At 50.5% G+C, this 24,952-nt stretch overlaps 1 protein-coding gene across 1 annotated transcript in view; it reads right to left on the bottom strand.

Moving 5' to 3' along the window:
- Positions 1 to 22,340, bottom strand: part of LOC132388369 (NACHT, LRR and PYD domains-containing protein 3-like) — a 33,061-nt gene extending 10,721 nt beyond the window's left edge. Inside the window, exon 1 of the mRNA XM_059960706.1 lies at positions 20,826 to 22,340. Within this exon, the coding sequence (XP_059816689.1) occupies positions 20,826 to 22,309 (1,484 nt within the window). The 5' untranslated portion in view covers positions 22,310 to 22,340. The remainder of the gene's footprint in view (positions 1 to 20,825) is intronic.
- Positions 22,341 to 24,952: the final 2,612 nt, after the last annotated feature.

Below are 24,952 nucleotides of genomic sequence, written 5' to 3'. Positions count from 1 at the left end.
AAGGGGGATGGGGTAGAGAGTTCACACAGGAGAAAGGCGGATGGGAGAGAGTGATGCACCCGGAGGAAAGTGGATGTGGATGAGATAAACCACAGGAGGACGGGGGATTGGGGAAGAGAGTTCCCACAGGAGGAAGGGTGATAGAGAAGAGAGATCCCTTAGGAGGAAGGAGGACTTGGAAGGAAGATCCCAAAGGAGGACTGGGGATGGGGAAGTGAGATCCCACAGGAGGAAATGGGATGTGGAAGAGAGATCACAGAGGAGGAAGGGGGATGGGCAAGAGAGATCCCAGAGGAGGAAGGGAGTTGTGGAAGAGAGATCCAACAGGAGGAAGGAGGCTGGGGAAGATATCCCCATGGCGGATTCGGGATGGGTTAGAGATACCCCACAGCAGGAAGACTGACGTGTAAGAGAGATCTCACAGGAGTAAAGGCATTAGGGAAAAGACATCCCACAGGAGGAAAATGGGGAGAGATCCCACAGGAGGAAAATGGATGGGGAATCGAGATCCCACAGGTGGAAGGGTGATGGGGTAGAGAGTTCACACAGGAGAAAGGCGGATGGGAGAGAGAGATGCCCCCGGAAGAAAGTGACTGTGGATGAGATAAACCACAGGAGGATGGGGGATTGGGGAGAGAAACCCCAGAGGCAATGGAAGGATGGGGAAGAGAGGTCCTGCAGGATGATGGGGTATGTGGAAGAGAGTTCCCACAGGAGGAAGGGTGATAGGGAAGAGAGATCCCACAGGTTGAATGGCGATGGTGAAGATAGATCCCACAGGAGGAACGGGGATGTGGAAGAGATCACAAAGGAGGAAGGGGGATGTTTGGAAAGAAATCCCAGCGAAGGTGGAGGAACGGGGACGAATGATCCCACAGGTGGAAGCGGGATAGGGAAGAGAGATCCCACGGAAGGAAGGGGTACGGGGAAGAGAGATCCCATGGGAGGAAGGGTGACGGGGAAGAGAGTTCGCACAGGAGGAAGGGGGACGGTGAAGAGGGTACCCACCGGAGGAAGGGGGGCTGGGAAGAGAGATCGCCCAGGAGGAAGGGGGACAGGGACGAGAGATCCTACAGGAGGAAAGGGGATGGGGAAGAGAGATCCCATAGGGGGAAGGGGGATGGGGAAGAGAGATCCCACAGGAGGAAGGGGCATGGGGAAGAGAGAGCCCACAGGAGGAAAGGGGATGGGGAAGAGAGATCCCACAGGAGGAAGGGGCATGGGGAAGAGAGATCCCACAGCGGGAAGGGGGATGGGGATCTGGATCAGTGAATCCACAGGAGGAAGCGGGATGGGGAACAGAGATCCCACAGGAGGAAGGGTGATGGGGAAGAGAGATCCCACTGAGGAAGCGGGATGGGGTAGAGATCCCACAGGAAGAAATTGTATGGGGAAGATATCACACAGGAGGAAGAGGGATGGGGTAGAGAGATCCCACAGGAGGAAGGGGCATGGGGAAGAGAGATCCCACTGGAGGAAGGGGGACGGGGAAGAGAGATCCCACGGGAGAAAGTGTGACGGGGAAGAGAGTTCGCACAGGAGGCAGGGGGACGGTGAAGAGGGTACCCACCGGAGGAAGGGGGGCTGGGAAGAGAGATCGCCCAGGAGGAAGGGGGACAGGGACGAGAGATCCTACAGGAGGAAAGGGGATGGGGAAGAGAGATCCCATAGGGGGAAGGGGGATGGGGAAGAGAGATCCCACAGGAGGAAGGGGCATGGGGAAGAGAGAGCCCACAGGAGGAAAGGGGATGGGGAAGAGAGATCCCACTGAGGAAGCGGGATGGGGTAGAGAGATCCCACAGGTTGGAAATGGGATGGGGAAGAGAGATCCCACAGGAGGAAGGGGCATGGGGAAGAGAGATCCCACAGCGGGAAGGGGGATGGGGATCTGGATCAGTGAATCCACAGGAGGAAGCGGGATGGGGAACAGAGATCCCACAGGAGGAAGGGTGATGGGGAAGAGAGATCCCACTGAGGAAGCGGGATGGGGTAGAGATCCCACAGGAAGAAATTGTATGGGGAAGATATCACACAGGAGGAAGAGGGATGGGGTAGAGAGATCCCACAGGAGGAAGGGGCATGGGGAAGAGAGATCCCACTGGAGGAAGGGGGACGGGGAAGAGAGATCCCACGGGAGAAAGTGTGACGGGGAAGAGAGTTCGCACAGGAGGCAGGGGGACGGTGAAGAGGGTACCCACCGGAGGAAGGGGGACGGGGAGGAGAGATCGCACAGGAGGAAGGGGGATGGGGAAGAGAGATCGCACAGGAGGAAGAGGGATGGGGAAGAGAGATCCCACAGGAGGAAGGGGCATGGGAAGAGAGATCCCACTGAGGAAGCGTGATGGGGTAGAGATCCCACAGAAAGAATGGGTATGGGGAATATATCCCACAGGAAGAAGGTGGAAGGGGATCTAGATCAGAAAATCCTCAGGAGGAAGTGGAATGGGGGAGAGAAATCCCGGAGGAGGAATGGCTATGATGAAGATAGATCCCACAGGAGGAACGGGGATGTGAAAGAGATCACACAGGAGGAAGGGGGATGTTTGGAAAGAAATCCCAGCGAAGGTGGAGGAACGGGGATGAATGATCCCACAGGTGGAAGCGGGATAGAGAAGAGAGATCCCACAGGAGGAAGGGGCATGGGGAAGAGAGATCCCACAGGAGGAAGGGGGACGGGGAAGAGAGATCCCACAGGAGGAAGGGGGACGGGGAAGAGAGATCGCACAAGAGGAAGGGGGATGGGGAAGTCAGATCCCACAGGAGGAAGGGGGGATAGGGACGAGTGATCCTACAGGAGGAAGGGAAATGGGGAAGATAGATCCCGCAGGAGGATATGGAAGAGAGATCCCACAGGAGGAAGGGGGACGGGGAGGAGAGTACCCGCAGGAGGAAGGGGGACGGGAACGAGAGATCCCACAGGAGGAAGGGGGACGGGGAGGAGAGATCCCACAGGGGGAAGGGGGACGGGGAGGAGAGATCCCACAGGGGGAAGGGGGACGGGGAGGAGAGATCCCACAGGGGAAAGGGGGATTGGGAGGAGAGTTCCCACAGGAGGAAGCAGGCTGGGTAAGACGTCCCACATGAAGAAGCCGAATGGGGATCTTGATCAGAGAATCCTCAGGAGGAAGAGGGATGGGGAGTGAAATCCCAGAGGAGGAATGTCGATGGTGAAAATAGAGCCCACAGGAGGATGTGGAAGAGAGATCCCACAGGAGGAATGGTGATGGGCAAGAGTTCCCACAGGAGGAAGGGGGACGGGGAAGAGAGATCGCCCAGGAGGAAGGGGGACAGGGACGAGAGATCCCACAGGAGGAAGGGGGACGGGGAGGAGAGATCCCACAGGAGGAAGGGGGATGGGGAGGAGTTTTCACAGGAGGAAGGGGGATGGGGAGGAGAGATCCCACAGGAGGAAGGGGGATGGGGAAGAGATCCCACAGGAGGAAGGGGGATGGGGAGGAGAGACCCCACAGGAGGAAGGGGGATGGGGAAGAGAGATTCCATAGAGAGAAGGGGGATGGGGAAGAGAGATCGCACAGGGGGAAGGGGGATGGGGAAGAGATCCCACAGGAGGAAGGGGGTTGGGGAAGAGAGATCCCACAGGGGGAAGGGGGATGGGGAAGAGAGATCCCACAGGGGGAAGGGGGATGGGGAAGAGATCCCACAGGGGGAAGGGGGATGGGGAAGAGATCGCACAGGAGGAAGCGGGCTGGGTAAGACGTCCCACATGAAGAAGGGGAATGGGGATCTTGATCAGAGAATCCTCAGGAGGAAGAGGGATGGGGAGAGAAATCCCAGAGGAGGAATGTCGATGGTGAAGATAGAACCCACAGGAGGAAGGGGGACAGGGATGAGAGATCCCACAGGAGGAAGGAGGACGGGGAGGATAGATCCCACAGGAGGAAGGGGGATGGGGAGGAGTTTTCACAGGAGGAAGGGGGATGGGGAGGAGAGATCCCACAGGAGGAAGGGGGATGGGGAAGAGAGATCCCACAGGAGGAAGGGGCATGGGGAAGAGAGAGCCCACAGGAGGAAAGGGGATGGGGAAGAGAGATCCCACTGAGGAAGCGGGATGGGGTAGAGAGATCCCACAGGTTGGAAATGGGATGGAGAAGAGAGATCCCACAGGAGGAAGGGGCATGGGGAAGAGAGATCCCACAGCAGGAAGGGGGATGGGGATCTGGATCAGTGAATCCACAGGAGGAAGCGGGATGGGGAAGAGAGATCCCACTGAGGAAGCGTGATGGGGTAGAGATCCCACAGAAAGAAGGAGTATGGGGAAGATATCGCAAAGGAGGAAGGGGGATGGGGAAGATAGATCCCGCAGGAGGATATGGAGGAGAGATCCCACAGGAGGAAGGGGCATGGGGAAGAGAGATCCCACAGGAGGAAGGGGGATGGGGAAGAGAGATCCCAAAGGAGGAAGGGGGATGGGGAGGAGAGATCCCACAGGAGGAAGGGGGATGGGGAAGAGAGATCCCAGAGGAGGAAGAAGGATGGGGATGAGAGATCCTACAGGAGGAAAGGGGATGGGGAAGAGAGATCCCACAGGAGGAAGGGGGATGGGGAGGAGAGATCCCACAGGAGGAAGGGGGACGGGGAAGAGAGATCGCCCAGGAGGAAGGGGGACAGGGACGAGAGATCCCACAGGAGGAAGGGGGACGGGGAGGAGAGATCCCACAGGAGGAAGGGGGACGGGGAGGAGAGATCCCACAGGAGGAAGGAGGACGGGGAGGATAGATCCCACAGGAGGAAGGGGGATGGGGAGGAGTTTTCACAGGAGGAAAGGGAATTGGGAGGAGAGATCCCACAGGAGGAAGGGGGATGGGGAAGAGATCCCACAGGAGGAAGGGGGATGGGGAGGAGAGACCCCACAGGAGGAAGGGGGATGGGGAAGAGAGATCCCATAGAGAGAAGGGGGATGGGGAAGAGAGATCCCACAGGGGGAAGGGGGATGGGGAAGAGATCCCACAGGAGGAAGGGGGATGGGGAAGAGAGATCCCACAGGGGGAAGGGGGATGGGGAAGAGAGATCCCACAGGGGGAAGGGGGATGGGGAAGAGATCCCACAGGGGGAAGGGGGATGGGGAAGAGATCGCACAGGAGGAAGCGGGCTGGGTAAGACTTCCCACATGAAGAAGGGGAATGGGGATCTTGATCAGAGAATCCTCAGGAGGAAGAGGGATGGCGAGAGAAATCCCAGAGGAGGAATGTCGATGGTGAAGATAGAGCCCACAGGAGGAAGGGGGACAGGGATGAGAGATCCCACAGGAGGAAGGAGGACGGGGAGGATAGATCCCACAGGAGGAAGGGGGATGGGGAGGAGTTTTCACAGGAGGAAGGGGGATGGGGAGGAGAGATCCCACAGGAGGAAGGGGGATGGGGAAGAGAGATCCCACAGGAGGAAGGGGCATGGGGAAGAGAGAGCCCACAGGAGGAAAAGGGATGGGGAAGAGAGATCCCACTGAGGAAGCGGGATGGGGTAGAGAGATCACACAGGTTGGAAATGGGATGGAGAAGAGAGATCCCACAGCAGGAAGGGGGATGGGGATCTGGATCAGTGAATCCACAGGAGGAAGCGGGATGGGGAAGAGAGATCCCACTGAGGAAGCGTGATGGGGTAGAGATCCCACAGAAAGAAGGAGTATGGGGAAGATATCGCAAAGGAGGAAGGGGGATGGGGAAGATAGATCCCGCAGGAGGATGTGGAGGAGAGATCCCACAGGAGGAAGGGGCATGGGGAAGAGAGATCCCACAGGAGGAAGGGGGATGGGGAAGAGAGATCCCAGAGGAGGAAGAAGGATGGGGATGAGAGATCCTACAGGAGGAAAGGGGATGGGGAAGAGAGATCCCACAGGAGGAAAGGGGATGGGGAGGAGAGATCCCACAGGAGGAAAGGGGATGGGGATCTGGATCAGTGAATCCACAGGGGGAAGGGGCATGGGGAAGAGAGATCCCACTGAGGAAGCGGGATGGGGTAGAGATCCCACAGGAAGAAATTGTATGGGGAAGATATCACACAGGAGGAAGAGGGATGGGGTAGAGAGATCCCACAGGAGGAAGGGGCATGGGGAAGAGAGATCCCACGGGAGAAAGTGTGACGGGGAAGAGAGTTCGCACAGGAGGCGGGGGACGGTGAAGATGGTACCCACCGGAGGAAGGGGGACGGGGAGGAGAGATCGCACAGGAGGAAGTGGGATGGGGAAGAGAGATCGCACAGGAGGAAGAGGGATGGGGAAGAGAGATCCCACAGGAGGAAGGGGCATGGGGAAGAGAGATCCCACTGGAGGAAGGGGGATGGGAAGAGAGATCCCACAGGAGGAAGGGTGATGGGGAAGAGAGATCCCACTGAGGAAGCGTGATGGGGTAGAGATCCTACAGAAAGAATGGGTATGGGGAATATATCCCACAGGAAGAAGGTGGAAGGGGATCTAGATCAGAAAATCCTCAGGAGGAAGTGGAATGGGGGAGAGAAATCCCGGAGGAGGAATGGCTATGGTGAAGATAGATCCCACAGGAGGAACGGGGATGTGGAAGAGATCACACAGGAGGAAGGGGGATGTTTGGAAAGAAATCCCAGCGAAGGTGGAGGAACGGGGATGAATGATCCCACAGGTGGAAGCGGGATAGGGAAGAGAGATCCCACGGGAGGAAGGGTGACGGGGAAGAGAGTTCGCACAGGAGGAAGGGGGACGGTGAAGAGGGTACCCACTGGAGGAAGGAGGGCTGGGAAGTGAGATACCACAGGAGGAAGTGGGATTGGGAAGAGAGATCCCACAGGAGGATGGGGCATGGGGAAGAGAGATCCCACAGGAGGAAGGGGGACGGGGAAGAGAGATCCCACAGGAGGAAGGGGGACGGGGAAGAGAGATCGCACAAGAGGAAGGGGGATGGGGAAGTCAGTTCCCACAGGAGGAAGGGGGGATAGGGACGAGTGATCCTACAGGAGGAAGGGAAATGGGGAAGATAGATCCCGCAGGAGGATATGGAAGAGAGATCCCACAGGAGGAAGGGGGATGGGGAGGAGAGATCCCACAGGAGGAAGGGGGATGGGGAAGAGAGATCCCATAGAGAGAAGGGGGATGAGGAAGAGAGATCCCACAGGGGGAAGGGGGATGGGGAAGAGATCCCACGGGGGAAGGGGGATGGGGAAGAGATCGCACAGGAGGAAGCGGGCTGGGTAAGACGTCCCACATGAAGAAGGGGAATGGGGATCTTGATCAGAGAATCCTCAGGAGGAAGAGGGATGGGGAGAGAAATCCCAGAGGAGGAATGTCGATGGTGAAGATAGAGCCCACAGGAGGAAGGGGGACGGGGAAGAGAGATTGCCCAGGAGGAAGGGGGACAGGGACGAGAGATCCCACAGGAGGAAGGAGGACGGGGAGGATAGATCCCACAGGAGGAAGGGGGGTGGGGAGGAGTTTTCACAGGAGGAAGGGGGATGGGGAGGAGAGATCCCACAGGAGGAAGGGGGATGGGGAAGAGAGATCCCACAGGAGGAAGGGGGATGGGGAGGAGAGACCCCACAGGAGGAAGGGGGATAGCGAAGAGATCACACAGGGGGAAGGGGGATAGCGAAGAGATCACACAGGGGGAAGGGGGATGGGGAAGAGAGATCCCACAGGGGGAAGGGGGATGGGGAAGAGATCCCACAGGAGGAAGGGGGATGGGGAAGAGAGATCCCACAGGAGGAAGGGGGATGGGGGAGAGAGATCCCACAGGAGGAAGGGGGACGGGGAGGAGAGACCCCACAGGAGGAAGGGGGATAGCGAAGAGATCACACAGGGGGAAGGGGGATGGGGAAGAGATCCCACAGGAGGAAGGGGGATGGGGAAGAGAGATCCCACAGGGGGAAGGGGGATGGGGAAGAGATCCCACAGGAGGAAGGGGGATGGGGAAGAGAGATCCCACAGGGGGATGGGGGATGGGGAAGAGATCCCACAGGAGGAAGGGGGATGGGGAAGAGAGATCCCACAGGAGGAAGGGGGATGGGGGAGAGAGATCCCACAGGAGGAAGGGTGATGGGGAAGAGAGATCCCACTGAGGAAGGGTGATGGGGTGGAGATCCCACAGAAAGAATGGGTATGGGGAATATATCCCACAGGAAGAAGGTGGATGGGGCTCTAGATCAGAAAATCCTCAGGAGGAAGTGGGATGGGGGAGAGAAATCCCAGAGGAGGAATGGCGATGGTGAAGATAGATCCCAAAGGAGGAACTGGGATGGGGAAGAGATCACACAGGTTGAAGGGGGATGGGGAAGAGAGTTCGCACAGGAGGAAGGGGGATGGTGAGGAGAGGTCCCACAGGAGGAAGGGGGACTTGGAAGAGAGATCGCTCAGGAGGAAGGGGGACAGGGAAGTCAGATCCCACAGGAGGAACGAGGATAGGGACGAGAGATCCTACAGGAGGAAGGGGGATGGGGAGGAGAGTACCCACAGGTGGAAGGGGGATGGGGAAGAGAGATCCCACAGGAGGAAGGAGGATAGGGACGAGAGATCCCACAGGAGGAAGGGGGACGGAGAGGAGAGATCCCACAGGAGGAAGGAGGATAGGGACGAGAGATCCCACAGGAGGAAGGGGGACGGTGTAGAGAGTACCCACAGGAGGAAGGGGGACGGGGAAGAGAGATCACACAGAAGGAAGGAGGATAGGGACGAGAGATCCCACAGGAGGAAGGGGGACGGGGAGGAGAGATCCCACAGGAGGAAGGAGGATAGGGACGAGAGATCCCACAGGAGGAAGGGGGACGGTGTAGAGAGTACCCACAGGTGGAAGGGGGATGGGGAAGAGAGATCCCACAGGAGGAAGGAGGATAGGGGCGAGAGATCCCACAGGAGGAAGGGGGACGGGGAGGAGAGATCCCACAGGAGGAAGGAGGATAGGGACGAGAGATCCCACAGGAGGAAAGGGGACGGTGTAGAGAGTACCCACAGGTGGAAGGGGGATGGGGACGAGAGATCCCATAGGAGGAAGGACGATGGGGAAGAGAGATCCCACTGAGGAAGCGGGATGGGGTAGAGATCACACAGGAAGAAAGGGTATGTGGAAGATATCACACAGGAGGAAGGGGGATTTGGGAGAGAGTTCCCACAAGAGGAAGGGTGTTGGGTAAGACATCCCACAGGAAGAAGGGGGATGGGGATCTAGATCAGAGAATCCTCAGGAGGAAGTGGGATGGGGTAGGGAAATCCCGGAGGAGGAATGGCGATGGTGAAGATAGATCCCGCAAGAGGATGTGGAAGAGTGATCCCACAATAGGAAGCGTGATGGGGGAGAGATCCTACTGGAGACCGGGGGATAGTGAAGGGATATCCCTCAGGAAGAAGGCGAATGGGAAACCGAGATCTCACAAATGGATTGCTACCCGTGCCACGTGCTAGTGAGGCTAGAAACTGGAAGATAATGCAGCTAAATATGTGGCTGAGGGGATGGTGCATGAGGGAGGGGTTCATGTTTCTGGACAATTGGGATTTCTTCCAGGGAAGGTGGGGCCAGTTCGAATTGGACAGTTTGCTCCTGAACTGGAGGGGACTAACATCCTTGCCGGTAGGTTAGCAAGTTCTGCTCCGGTGTTTTAAACTAGATTGCAGGGGGAGGAGAACCAGAGTTGTAGATCAGATAGTGATGTGGAGGAGGATAAGGGTCATGCGAGGACTGCTTGTATAGACAGATATCAATGGTTTGTACGTGAAAGTAATGTTTTCAGGTGCATCTATTTCAATGCAAGGAGTATTGTAGGTAAGGCAGATGAGTTTAGGCCGTGGATTTGCACATTATGATTTCGACATTATTGCTATTAGTAAGACTTGGTTGCAGGAGCGGCAGGGCTAATAATTACATGACCATATAACAATTACACCACAGAAACAGGCCATTTCGGCCCTTCTAGTCCGTGTTGAACACTTTCTCTCACTGACCCACACTTAGCCCAAAAACCTCCATTCTATTCCTGTACATATACCTATCCAATTTTACTTTAAATGACAATACCAAACCTGCCTCTACCACTTCTACTGGAAACCCGTTCCACGCAGCTGGCACTCTCTGAGTAAGGAAATTCCCCCTTGTGTTATCCTTAATCTTTTGCCCCCTAACTCTCCACTTATGTCCTTTGGTTTGAATCTCCCCTATTCTCAATAGAAATAGCCTATCCACGTCAACTCAATCTATTCCCATGGTAAGTTTTAATACCTCTCTCTAGTCCCCTCTCAACCTTCTACGCTCCAAAGAATAAAGACCTAACTTGTTCAAACTTTCCCTGTCACTTAGGTGCTGAAACCCAGTTAACATTCTATTAAATCTTCTCTATACTCTCTCCATTCTGTTGATATCTTTCCTATAATTCAGTGCCCAGAACTGTACGCAATACTCCAAATTTGGCCTTACCAATGCCTTGTACAATTTTAACATTACATCCCAACTCCTATACTCAATGCTCTGACTTATAAAGGCCTGCATACCAAAAGTTTTCTTCACCACCCTATCCACATGAGATTCCACCTTTGGGAACTATGCACCATTATTCCTGGATCACTCTGTTCTACTGCAATCTTCAGTGCCCTATAATTTACCATGTATGTCCTATTTGGATTATTCCTACTAAAATGTAGCACCTCACACTTATCAGCATTAAGCTCCATCTGCCATCGTTAAGACCACTTTTCTAACTGGCCTAAATCTCTCTGCAAACTTATAAAACCTTCTTCACTATCCACAACACCACCTACCTTAGTATCATCTGCATACTTATTAATCCAATTTACCGCCCATCATCCAGATCATTAATGTATATGACAAACAACATTGGACCCAGTACAGATCCGTCAGGCACACCACTAGTCACCGGCCTCCAACCTGACAACCCTTATCCTCCACTACTCTCTGGCATCCCCCATCCAAACACTGTTGAATCAGTTTTACTACTTCTATATTAATACCTAACATCGAATCTTCGTAACTAAACTTCTGTGCAGAACCTTGTCAATGGCCTTACTGAAGTCCATATAGACAACATCCACAGCTTTACCCTCGTCAACTTTCCTCGTAATCCCTTCAAAAAATTCAATCAGATTTGTTAAACATGACCTTCCACGCACAAATCCATGTTGACTGTTCCTAATCAGACCCTGTCTATCCAGATAATTATATATACCATCTCTAAGAATACTTTCCATTAATTTACCAACCACTGACGTTAAACTGACAGGCCTATAATTCCTAGGTTTACTCTTAGAACCCTTTTTAAACAATGGAACCGCATAAACAATACGCCAATCCTTCGGCACCATCCCCGTTTCTAATGACATTTGAAATATTTCTGTCAGAGCCCCTGCTATTTCTACACCCTCATGGTTTGGGAATAATCTGTCAGGATCTGGATATTTATCCAATTTTATATTTTTAAAAAGCGCAAACTTCATGTTCCGGTGTTTCAGAGGTGATGGGGGTAGGGATGAAAGGGGAAGGAGTGGCATTACGAGTCAGGGAGAATATGACACCTGTGCGTAGATGGAGGGATTGTCTACAGAGGCCAGATGGGTGGAGCTGAGGAACGGGAAAGGTCCGGCCACACTAATAGGGTTCTATTATAGACCACCCAATAGGCAGAGAGAATTGGAGGAGCAAATCTGTAGAGAGGAAGCTGACCGATGTAAAAAACAGCAAGTTGTAATCGTAGGAGTTTTTAACTTTCCACATATTGACTGGGACTCCCACTCTGAGAAAGTGATAGATGGCGTGGAGTTTGTCAAATGTGTTCAGGAAAGTTTTCTAAATCAATATATTGAGGTACCAACGAGAGAGGGTGCCGCACCGGAACTCCTATCAGGGAACCAGACAGGTCGGGTGACAGAGGTATGGGTAAGCAAACATTATGGGTCCAGTGACCATAATGTCATTAGTTTCAAGATAATTATGGATAAGGATAGGGCTGGTCCAACAGTTAAGGTTCTGAATTGGAGAAGGGCCAATTTTGTGGAAATGAGAGAGGATCTGGGAAGAGTGGATTGGGATAAGTTGTTTTCTGGCAAGGATGTGTTCAGTAAGTGTAACGCTTTCAAGGCTGAAATTTTGAGAGTGCAGAGATTGCATGTTCCTGCCAGGATTAACGGCAAATTTAAAAGGCATAGGGCGCCTTGGTTTTCAAGGGATATTGGGGATCTGGTGTTTAGCAGGTATAGGCAACAAGGAAGAATTGAGGTACTTGAAGAGCATAGAAAATATAAGGGAATACTAAAGAAATCAGGAAGGCAAAACGAAGAAATGAGGTTGCTTTGGCATACAATGTGAAGGTAAACCCGAAGGGTTTCTAGAAGTATATTGAGAGTAAAAGGATAGTAAAGGATACATTTTGTCCCCTTGTAGATCAGTGTGGTTGTCTAAGTGTGGGGCCTCACGAGATGGGGGAGATCTTAAATAGATTTTTGCGTCAGTGTTTACTCAGTAAACTGGCATAGCGGATATGGAATTAAGGGAAACAAACAGTAGTGTCATGGAACATATAGAGATTAAAGAGGAGGAGCTGCTTGCTGCCTTACAGTGAATAAAGGAAGATAAATCCCCCGGAACTGACATGATACTTCCTCAGACCTTGAGGGAGACTGGTGTAAAAATTGCAGGGGCCCTGGCAGAAATATTTAAAATGTCCTCAGCCACGGGTGCGGTGCCGGAGGATTGGAGGGTAGCTCATGTTGTTCCGTTGTTTGAAAAAGGCTCCAAAAGTGCACCAGGTAATTACAGGCCAGTGAGCCTGACATCAGTAGTAGGTAAATTATCAGAAGTTGTTCTGAGAGATCGGATATACAAGGATTTGGACATCCAAGGGCTGATAAAAGATCGTCAACATGGCTTTGTATGTTGTAGATCATGTTTAATGAATCTTGTAGTGTTTTTCGAGGAGGTTACCAAGAAAGCATATGAAGGAAAGGCTGTGGATGCTGTCTACATGGACTTTTGTAAGGCCTTTGACAAGGTCCCACGTAATAAGTTAGTTCAAAAGGTTCAGACACTAGATATCCATGAAGAGGTTGTAAACTGGATTCGAAATTGGCTGAATCGGAGAAAGAGAGTGGTAGTGAATGATTGCTTCTCAGACTGGAAGCCTGTGACTAGTGGTGGGCGTCAGGGATCTGTGCTGGGACCATTGTTGTTTGTTGTCGATATCAATGATCTAGATTATAATTTGATAAATTGGATCAGCAGGTTTGCTGATGACACTAAGATGGAAGCGTTGTGGACAGGTAGGAGGGCTTTCAAAGCTTGCAGAGGGATCTGGACCAATTGGAAAAATGGGCCAGAACATGGCAGATGGAATTTATGATGTATGACATATAACCATATGTCAATTACAGCACAGAAACAGGCCATCTCGGTCTTCCTAGTCTGTGCCGAATGTTTACTCACAGCTAGTCCCACCTACCTGCACTCAGCCCATAACCCTCCATTCCATTCCTTTCCTGTCCATATACCTATCCAATTTTTTGTAATGACAAAACCGAACCCGCCTCCACCACTTCTACTGGAAGCTCGTTCCGCACAGCTACCAGTCTCTGAGTAAAGAAGTTCTCCTTTGTGTTACCCCTAAACTTTTGCCCTTTCACTCTCAACTCATTCCTTCTTGTTCAAATCTCCCCTACTCTGAATGGAAAAGACTATCCACGCCAACTCTATCTATCCCCCTCATAATTGTAAATACCTCTATCAAGTCCCCCCTCAACCTTCTACACTCCAAAGAATTAAGGCCTAACTTGTTCATTAGGTGCTAAAACCCAGGTAACATTCCAGTAAATTTACTCTGTAGTCTCTCTATTTTGTTGACATCTTTCCTATAATTCTGTGACCAGAACTGTACACAATACTCCTAATTTGGCCTCAACAATGCCTTGTACAATTTTAACATTACATCCCAACTCCTCTACTCAATGCTCTGATTTATAAAGGCCAGTATACCAAAAGCTTTCTTCAGCACCCTATCCACATGAGATTCCACCTTCAGGGAACTCTGCACCATTATCCCTTGATCACTCTGTTCTGCTGCATTCCTCAGTGCCCTACCATTTACCATATATGTCATTTTTGGATTACTCCTACCAAAATGTATCACCTCACACATATCAGCATTAAACTCCATCTGCCATCTGTCAGCCCACTCCTCTAACTGGCCTAAATCTTTGAACAACAAGCTTTGAAAACCTTCATTATCCACAACGTCACCTATCTTAGTAATATCTGCATACTTATTAGTTCAATTTACCATTCCACCATCCAGATCATTAATGTATATGACAAACAACATTGGACCCAGTACAGATACTTGAGGCACACCACTAGTCACCACTTTAATACAGACAAGTGTGAGGTGTTGCATTTTGGAAGGACAGATCAAAGTAGGGCATACACGATAAACGGTAGGGCACTGAAGAGAGTGGAGGAACAAAGGGATCTGTAGGTTCAGATACATAAGTCCCTGAAAGTGGCGTCACAGGTGGACAGGGTTGGAAAGAAGTCTTTTGGCATCCTGGCAATCATAAATCAAAGTATTGAGTATAGGAGTTGGAATGTTATGGTGAGATTGTATAGGACATTGGTGAGGCCAAGTTTTGAATATTTTGTGTAGTTCTGTTCACATAACTATAGAAAGGATATCAGTAAGGTTGAAAAAGTGCAGAGAATATTTACTAGGATGTTGCCTGGTCTTCAGGAGTTGAGTTACAAGGAAAGATTGAACAGGTTAGGACTTTATTCCTTGGAGCGCAGAAGAACGCGGGAAGATTTCAAAGAGGTTTACAAAACTGTGAGGGGTATAGACAGGGTAAATGCGAATAGGCCCTTTCCACATAGATTAGGAGAGATAAATTACACGAGGACAGGGTGACAGGGGAAAGGTTTAGGGGGAAATTCTTCACTGATAGAGTGGTGAGAGTGTGGAACGAGCTGCTATCTGATGTAGAAAACGTGGAATCATTCTTTAGCTTTAAGAATAAATTGGGTTGATGCATGGATGGGAGAGGACTGGCAGGGTTATGGACTGGGTACAGGTCAATGTGACCAGCGGAATAAAGTTTCGGCACAGAGCAGAAGGGCCAAATGGCTTGTTTTCTGTGCGCTGGTATTTTCTGATTTTATGATTCTATGAAGGGGTGTAGGGAGGAGAGTTCACTCGGGCGGAAGGGCGAATGGGACGAGAGCTCCCACAGGAGGAAGGGAGATGGGGAAGGGATATCCCACAGGATGATGTGAGAAGGGGAAGAGAGATCCCACAGGAGGAAGGCGGATGGGGAAGAGACAACTGGAAGGGGGAAGGGGGATGTGGAAGAGAGATCCCACAGCAGCATGAGGGATGGGGAAGAGAGATGGCACAGGAGGATGTGGGATTCGGAAGACTGATCTCACAGGAGGAAGAGGGATGGGGAAGTGAAATCCGACAGGAGAATGGGGTATGCCTAAAAGAGATCCAACAGGAAGTGGCAGTTATTCGAACCGAGGCCCTGCAGGAGTAAGGGGATGGGGAAAAGCGATCCCACAGGAGGAAGAGGGATGTGGAAGAGAGATCCCACAGGAGGAAGCGGGATGGGGAATAGAGATCCCACAGAAGGAAGTCGATTGTGGAAGAAAGTTCCAAAAGAAGGAAGAGGATGGGACAGAGAGATCCCATAGGAAGAAAGCTGGTGGGAAAGATAAATCCCACAGATGGAAGGGTACGGGGAAGAGGTATTACATAGGAAGAAGGTGATGGGGAAGTGAGAGCCCACAGGAGGAAGTGCGATGGGTACAGAGAGGCCAGAGCAGGAAAGTGGGTGAGAAGAGATATCCAATAGCAGGAAGGCAATGGGCAAGAGAGATCCCGTAGGAGGATGTGGAATGAGTAGGAAAGATACATCATGAGTAATGTGGATGGGAAAGAGTGATCTCACAGACGGAAGGGGGATGGGAAAGAAAGATCCCACAGGAGGAAGGGGGATGGGGAAGAGGATCCCACAGGAAGAAGTTGATGGGGAGAAGGGAGCGCACAGGAGGAAAGGGATAGGGAATGGAGATCCCACATGATGAAAGGGGGTTGGGGAAGATATATCCCTCGGAAGAAAGATGGTGGGGAGGAGATTTCCCACAGTTGGAAGGAGAATGGGGAAGAGTGATCCAACAGGAGGAAGGGGGATGCGGAACAGAGATCCCATAGGACGATAGCGAATAGGGAAGAGAGATCCCACAGGAAGAAGGGGGTGAGGAAGAGAGATCCCACAAGAGAATGGAGAATGTGGAAGAGAGATGTACAGGAGGAAGGGAAATGGGGAAGCAAGATCCCATAGGAAGTGGAGGGAGGGGGACAGAGCCCCCACTGGGGTCAGGTGGATGGGTTAGAGAGATCCCAAAGTAGGAAATGGGATAGGGAAGAGGGATCCCACAGGAAGAAAGGGGTGGGTTGTTTAAATTCCACAGGAGGAAGGGGGATGGGGAAGAGAGATGGGGAAGTGGGATGGGAACAGAGGCCCCAGAGGGTGAAAGGGGATGTGGAAGAGAGATCCCACAGGTGGAAGGGAACTGGTGATGAGTGATCCCACAGGAGGAAGGTGTATAAGGAACAGAGAGCCAACAGGAGGAAGATGTATGGGGAATAGAGATCTCACAGCAGGAAGGGGGATGGCGATGAGAGACCCCGCAGCAGGCAGGAATGGGGAAGGGAGATCCCACAGAAGGGAGATGGGGATGAGAGATCCCACAGAAGGAAGGGGGATGGGGATGAGAGAACCCACAGGAGGAAGGTGGTTGCTGAGGAGAGATCTAACAGTTGGAAGGAAGTGGGAGTGGGAACAGAGAGCCCAGAGGATGAAAGGGGGATGGGAAAGCGAGATCTCACAAGTGGATTGCTACCCGTGCCACATGCTAGTGAGGCTGGAAATAGGAACATAATTCAGCTAAGTACGTGGTAGAGGGGTTGCTGCGTGGGGGAGGGGTTCATGTTTCTGGACAATTGGGATTTCTTCCAGGGGAGGTGGGACCAGTTCGAATCGGACAGTTTGCACCTGAACTGGAGGGGACTAACATCCTTGCCTGTAGGTTAGCAAGTTCTGCTCCCGGGGTTTTAAAATAGTTTGCTGGGTGGAGGGGAACCAGAGTATTAGAGTAGATAGTGAGGTGGAGGAGGATAAGGGTCATGCGAGGACTGCTTGTATAGACAGATATCAATGGTTTGTACGTGATAGAAATGTTCTCAGCTGCATCTATTTCCATGCAAGGAGTATTGTAGGTAAGGCCGATGAGTTTAGGTCGTGGATTGGCACTTGATGATTTTGACATTATTGCTATTAGTAAGACTTGGTTTGCAGGAGGGGCAGGACTGGTAGCTTCATGTTCCCTGTTTCCATTGTTTCAGATGTGATATGGGGTAGGGATGAAAGGGGGAGGAGTGGCATTACCAGTCAGGGAGAATATCACAGCTGTGCGTAGACGGGACAGCCCAGAGGGCTCGTCTACAGAGGCCAAATGAGTGGTGGTGATGAATGGGGAAAGGTGTGACCTCACGAATAGGGTTGTATTATAGACCGCCCAATCGGCAGAGAGAATTGGAGGAGCAAATCTGTAGAGAGTTAGCACACCGATGAAAGAAACAGAAAGTTGTAATTGTAAGGGATTTTAACTTTCCACGTATTGACTGGACGCCCACTATGAGAAAGTGTTAGATGGCGTGGAGTTCGTCAAATGTGTTCAGGAAAGTTTTCTAAATCAATATATTGAGGTATCAACGAATATATTGAGGTGCAGTAACTGATCTCCTGTTAGGGAACCAGTCAGATCAGGTGACAGAACTATGTGTAGGTGAACATTTTGGGTCCAGTGACCATAATGTCATAATAGTTTCCATAATAGTTTCAAGATAATTATGGATAAGGATAGGACTGGTCCACCAGTTAAGGTTCTGAATTGGAGAAGGGCCAAATTTGTGGAAATGAGAGTGGATTGGGATGTTGTTTTCTGGCAAGGATGTGTTCAGGAAGTGGAACACCCTCAAAGGTAAAATTTTGAGAGTGCTGAGTTTGCATGTTCCTGCCAGGATTAAAGGCAAAGTTAACAGGCAGAGGGAACCTTGGCTTTCAAGGGATATTGGCGATCTGGTTAAGAAAAGAAGAGAAGTGTATAGCAAGTATAGGCAACAAGGTACAAACGAGATATTTGAAGAGTATAGAAAATGTAAGGGATTACGAAAGAAGGAAATCAGGAAGGCAAAAAGAAGACATGAGGTTGCTTTGCCAGATAATGTGAAGGTAAACCCGAAGGGTTTCTACAAGTATATTGAGAGTAAAAGGATAGCAAAGGACAAAATTGTTCCCTTGCAAGATCGGAGTGGTCGTCTATGTTTGGAGCCTCTCAAGACGCGGGAGATCTTAAACAGTTTTTTTTGCATCAGTGTTTACTCAGGAAACTGGTAGAGTGGATATGGAATTTAATCAAACAAGCAGTCGTGTCATGGAACACATAGAGATTAAAGAGGAGGAGCTGCTTGCTGCCTTACCGTGAATAAAGGTAGATAAATCCCCCGGGCCTGACATGATATTCCCTCGGACCTTGATAGAGACTAGTGTAGAAATTGCAGGGGCCCTGGCAGAAATATTTAAAATGTCCTTAGCCAGGGGTGTGGTGCCGGAGGATTGGAGGGTAGGTCATGCATTTCCGTTGTTTGAAAAAGGCTCCAAAAGTACACCAGGTCATTATAGGCCAGTGAGCCTGACATCAGTAGTAGGTAAATTATTGGAAGGTGTTCTGAGAGATCAGATATACAAGGATTTGGACAGCCAAGGGCTGGTTAAAGATAATCAGCATGGCTTTGTGTGTGTTAGATTGTGTTTATTGAATCCTTTAGTGTTTTTCGAGGAGATTACCAAGAATGCATATGAAGGAAAGGCTGTGGATGTTGTCTACATGGACTTTTGTAAGGGCTTTGACAGGGTCCCACATAAGAGGTTAGTTACCACTTTAATGCAGACAAGTGTGAGGTGTTCCATTTTGGAAGGACAAATCAAGGTACGACATACCCGATAAACAGTAGGGCACTGAAGAGAGCGGAGGAACAGAGGGAGCTGGGGGTTCAGATACATAATTCCCTGAAAGTGGCGTCACAGGTGGACAGGGTTGTAAAGAAGACTTTTGGCATCCTGGCATTCATAAATCAAAGTATTGAGTATAGGAGTTGGGATGTTATGGTGAGATTCTATAGAATATTGGTGAGGCCAAGTTTTGAATATTCTGTGCAGTTCTCTTCACATAGCTATAGAAAGGATATCAGTAAGGTTGAAAAAGTTCAGAGAAGATTTACTAGGATGTTGCCGGGTCTTCAGGAGCTGAGTTACAAGGAAAGATTGAACAAGTTAGGACTTTATTCCTTGGAGCGCAGAAGAATGAGGGGAGATTTGATAGAGGTTTACAAAATTATGAGGGTATAGACAGGGTACATGCGAATAGGCTCTTTCCACATAGATTAGGAGAGATAAATATGAGAAGACATGGCTTCAGAGTGAAAGGGGAAAGGTTTAGGGGGAGAATTAGGAGGAACTTCTTCACTCAGAGGGTGGTGAGAGTGTGGAACGAGCTGCCATCTGATGAGGAAAATATGGACTCACTCTTAAGCTTTAAGAATAAATTGGATAGATGCATGGTTGGGAGGGTCTGGAGGGTTATGGACTGTGTGCAGGTAAATGGGACAATCGGAATGAAGTTTCTGCAGAGCAGAAGGGCCGAATGGCTTGTTTTCTTTGCGCTGCTGTTCTATGATTTTATGATTCTATGAAGGGGTGTGGGGAAGAGAGCTCGCACATGAGGAAGGGGGCTGGGGAAGAGAGATCCCACAGGATGAAAGGGGATGGGAAGGGATACCACTGAAGGAAAGGGGATTGGGAGGGGATCCCACAGGAAGAAGGGGATGGGGAAGGGAGATCCCACAGGAGGATTCCAAGGGTAAAAGATAATCTATAAGATGAGAGGATGCAGAAATTTTTGTAATTGTGAACAGCGCCCCAGAGGAGATGCGCCCTCTCACTCTCGGTTTGTTGGCTGAGCAGGTACTACACCTTGCCCAAGGGTGGCCTGCAGGCTAACAAAGGGAAGGCACGCCTGAAACCTCCTTTGGTAGAGATGTATTGCCACCCTGCCAACCACCCATAAGAAGAAGATATGAAATGGAGAGTTTACAAACTTCATTTTTATATATATCCACATCTCTCAATATCTTGTACCAATCACTCAGCACAAATAGATCACTCTAAGAGATCAGTGCAATTGCCCCACAGTCAACCACACAACTCTGAGACATAGGAATGCATGCACAGCAGACATAACAAACAATTGATAGAACTACAAAGAAAATCATTTCAGTATTTGGAACTGAGCAATGTCACACACGGGGAATGGCAGTGGGAGCACAATCTCACAATGGTATTTCTTTCCTTCTCACTGGGACAGTCTGCTGACGGTCTCTTGTCCTTCACCGGGAAGGGGGTGTGAATCTCTGACCCACCTTCTGCAGTCAGTGTCGGTCTGGGTGTCAGTAACAGTGAGAAGGAACATTGTTAATGGACGTGTCACAGGCAGCGAGAAACACGGCCACTCCTGTGATTTACTACCATTAAACCAATGGCCGTTGTTCACTGATCTGATGAAGTCTCCAACATCCCTTCACAAGGAACCACAGAACCCTCCCGTCCTTGGGGAATTACTGACCGATCCCCTGGGCATTTGTCACAATTCTTCACAATCTGATTTACTACAGTTTTACATTCCTACACATTGAAACAACACAATGGAACAGTTCCACTGTTCAGAGTGAGAGATAAATCAAGTTACCCCAACTCCTGGCACTTGTGCAGCCCGGGTCCCAGCCGCTGGATTCCTTCACACTGAATGTGGCAGTTACACAGGTCGAGGTGTTTTATTGTATCACAGAGTCCGATGACATGAGACAGGACCGCGCAGTCAATCGGGGTCAGTGTCATTCCACTGAATGAAAGTGTTTTCACAGATCCCAGTGTGGCCTGAGCCAGCCAACGATTCTGAGACTCAAACAGGTAGTGCAATGTGTTCAGGAGGCTCCTTTTACCAGCTTCACTCCATGTGTTTCCACTCTGGCGTTTAACCTCCTCCTTCACCCAGTCAATTACCCGGCAGGTTGTTTCATTGGGAAATGGACCCAGAAACTCCTCCAGGCCCCGAGCTGTCATTGGGGAGGAGAGACCAGCAACAAAACGGAGAAATACCTCAAATCGCCCATCTGTCATGCCGTGGGTTTCAGTGAGGAATATCAGGATATCCCTGGGATGTGGATTCAGGAATTGTGCGACTGCAGCTACAAACTCTTGGATGGTGAGGTGTGGGAATGTGTACACCACGCTCCGGGCAGAATCCTCTCTCTCCAAAAGCTCCATCAGGAACCCGGACAGGAACTGGGAAGGCTGCAAATTGTACTTGATCAAATCTCCATCTGTAAACACAATCTTCCTCTCGGACACTCCTCTGAAGGCCATCTGACCAACCCTGAGTAACACATCACGGGGGTTCTCAATCTCACGGCCGTGGTTTTTCAGGATGTTGTAAATATAGTAGGAGTACAGTTGGGTGATGGTCTTGGGAATTCGCTGTGGGTCCCTGACTCTTTGTGTGAAGAAAGGGCCCAGTGTCAGAGCGAGGATCCAGCAGTAGGAGGGGTTGTAGCTCATGGTGTACAGGATCTCGTTCTCCACCACGTGTTTGAAAACAGCTGCTGCCACTGCCTGATCTTCAAAATGCCTGATGAAATATTCCTTCCGTTCCTCACCAACAAATCCCAGGATTTCAGCCCAGACACCGATCTTTGCCTTTTCCAATAAATGTAACGCAGTGGGGCGGGTGGTCACCAGCACTGAACACCCTGGGAGCAGCTTGCCCTGGATTAAACTGTACACAATGTCAGACACTTCACACCACCACTCGGGATCTGGGCACTGGTGCTTGGGTTCTGTGTCTCTCCGACTGTCAGCAAAATCGATTCTGTGCTTGAATTCATCCAAACCATCAAATATAAACAGCAAACCCTCTGGGTTCTTCCAGACCTTCCTCAGGAAATTCCCAAAGTAAGGATACTGATCCAGGATCAGTTCCCTCAGGTTTATTCTGCAGTTAATGAAGTTTAGATCCCGGAATCTGAAACTGAAGACAAACTGGAATTGTTGGTATATTTTCCCCGTGGCCCAGTCATAAACAATCTTTTGTACCATTGTTGTTTTCCCGATCCCCGGGACTCCGGCCACTGCTGCCGAACATCCAGAAGTTGATCGTATGAAGAATCTTTTCATTTTTTCCCGAAAACGATGTGAGTAACTATTCTGAAACAGATGAGCAATCTGGATTTTCTCCAGCTCTCTGCGGAGATGTTTCTGTCTCCTCTCCTCGTGATCTCTGCCTCTTGCCAGCAGCTCATGTTCCACCAGTCTCCGATCTCGAACAGTAGAAATGACCGTGAGCTCAGCGTATCGATCAACCAGCTGGAAAACCTTCACCTTCTCCCTCATCAGGATCGTGTTCACTCTCAGTGTTTCAGTTTGTGCCCGCAGAGTCTCCTTGTGTTTCTGTTGAACATCTTCCATGGGGACAGACAGTGGACAAACAGTTAGATGCCTCAGCTCAGAACTCAGTATTTAAGCACACACGAGTTAGCTGAAAGCTACTGCATTAATTGGATTCATCAATGAATTTTCATACAGTAACGTAAGTTGCATTAACAAACCCCTGGCTGGACAAAAACCAGATCATCACATTTCCACATTAACTGTGCTGTAAAGGTGAGTATTTCTCTGGTAGTTTACTGACCCCCAACTGTCCTGTACTGGATAAACTCCCACTACTGTCGCAGCTGTCATTTTTTCCTGTGGAAGAAACTTTTAATCCCCAGTGTTGATGTGACGTATCGAGATGGAGAAGAGGGTAGAGGGCATTCTGTCAAAGGAACAGGTCGGGGAATCACAGCTCCCCTTCCCCTCCCACCCACCAGCAGTGATTAAAATACAAAGAAGCAGCTTTGTTGTTCAGCTCTTGCACTGTGGGTGCGTGGGTGAGGTGTGTGAGATCTCAAACTTTGTTCGAATCCTGTCATGGGGGTATGGCGTCTCACAAAGTGTCTGGCCTCTGGGGTCTCACAGTGTGTCAGCAACCTGTCAGGGGTGTGTGCGGCCTCACAGTCTGTCAGGACCCTGTCAGGGGTGTGTGGGATCTCACAGTGTGTCAGGACCCTGCCAGGTGTGTGTGGGGACCCAGCGTTTGTTAGGACGGTGTCAGGTGTGTGTGGGGTCTCACAGTGTGTCAGGACCCTGTCAGGTGTGTGTCGGGTCTCACAGTGCGTCAGGACCCTGCCAGGTGTGTGTGGGGTCTCACTGTGTGTCAGGACCCTGTCAGGGGTGTGTTGGGTCTCACAGTGTGTCAGGATCCTGTCAGGGGTGTGTGGGGTCTCACAGTCTGTCAGGAACCTGTCGGGTGTGTGGGGTCTCACAGTGTGTCAGGACCCTGCCAGGTGTGTGTGGGGACTCACAGTGTGTCAGGACCCTGCCAGGTGTGTGTGGGATCTCACAGTGTGTCAGGACCCTGCCAGGTGTGTGTGGGGACTCACAGTGTGTCAGGACCCTGCCAGGTGTGTGTGGGATCTCACAGTGTGTCAGGACCCTGCCAGGTGTGTGTGGGGACTCACAGGTTGTTAGGACCGTGTCTGGTGTGTGCGGGATCTCATAATGTGTCAGGGCACTGTCAAGGGTGTGTTCGGTGTCAGAGTGTGTCAGGGCCCTATCAGGGGTGTGTGGGGTCTCACAGTGTGTCACGACCGTATCAGAAGTGTGTGTGGTCTCACAAGATTTTCCAGACCCTCTCAGGGGTGTGTAGGGTCTCACAGTGTTGTTGGTCCTTGCTCGGGGTGCGTGGGGTCTCACGGTGTTTCTGGACCATGTCATGCATCTGTCAGGTCTCCATTCAATGTATTCGGCTGTGATAGGGCGTGTAGGAAAACATTAATTGTGGACATATTCACTTTACAGAATGTGACACTGGTAGAAATGATGTTCTTCAACAATCAAGGAATTTATCTGTTTCATATTCAGAAATGGGTGTGTGGAATTTCACTGTCATGTCTGTTCCCTCGGCAAACAAATGTGTAATTTTACGAACAAGCTTGCAGTGATTTACCAAATCCATGGTGCTGGGGAAGTGAGGGGTTTCATTAACTGGATGTGGACCAGAACAGCATTAACAGAGGTGACAGAGATGTGAGTAATTTGCAAACTTCCTGTTTTGTCTGTCTCTGGTCCCATATTTAAATATCATCTTTGGGATATGTTCTTGTAAACGAGAGAGACTGAACCAGGAATCTGGCCGAGAATCCTTATATTTCTGTTAAGAGCTTCAAATAATCAGATAAAACATGGTCTGATGCAATATTAATATACGCTCTCTCCTCTGTTAAATGTGCGGTTGAAGCCTTACAATCTCTGAGCCCATGCACTGCCCCGGGCTCCATTTTCACAGACATGATGGGCTTATGGATGTAGTGAGTTTCCCATCCAGACGGTCACAATTTAACTAACTGTAATATTATTTATAGATATTTCCAGTCCTTTGCACCTTCCTTGCCGCGATCCCAGAACCCTCGGTTTCCCTGTCCTAATTTCCATCTCTCATCCTGCCTCAGCGTCCATCACACAACACCGGCAGACAGGAATTTCAGCTTCTGTGGACTGAGCTGAGGAATATGTGCCCCAGTCTTACCCTCTCTAACACTGTAGCAGTGTTTGCACTCGGGAGTGTAGATGTGAACACAGCGGGGTTCATCTGCTGCTCTGTGGCTGAACAGACCAGTTGGGATGTTACCTGCTTTTCTAATTAAAGTGACGCTATTATTACTATTCTGTGACTGGAACTTCAGTGGACGCCCAACTCTAAGGAATGATAACCTGCAG

The sequence above is a fragment of the Hypanus sabinus genome, unplaced genomic scaffold (genome assembly GCF_030144855.1).
Source record: "Hypanus sabinus isolate sHypSab1 unplaced genomic scaffold, sHypSab1.hap1 scaffold_306, whole genome shotgun sequence".
In the NCBI taxonomy this organism is placed as follows: Eukaryota; Metazoa; Chordata; class Chondrichthyes; order Myliobatiformes; family Dasyatidae; genus Hypanus; species Hypanus sabinus.
This window is presented reverse-complemented; position numbering and strand designations above follow the sequence as displayed.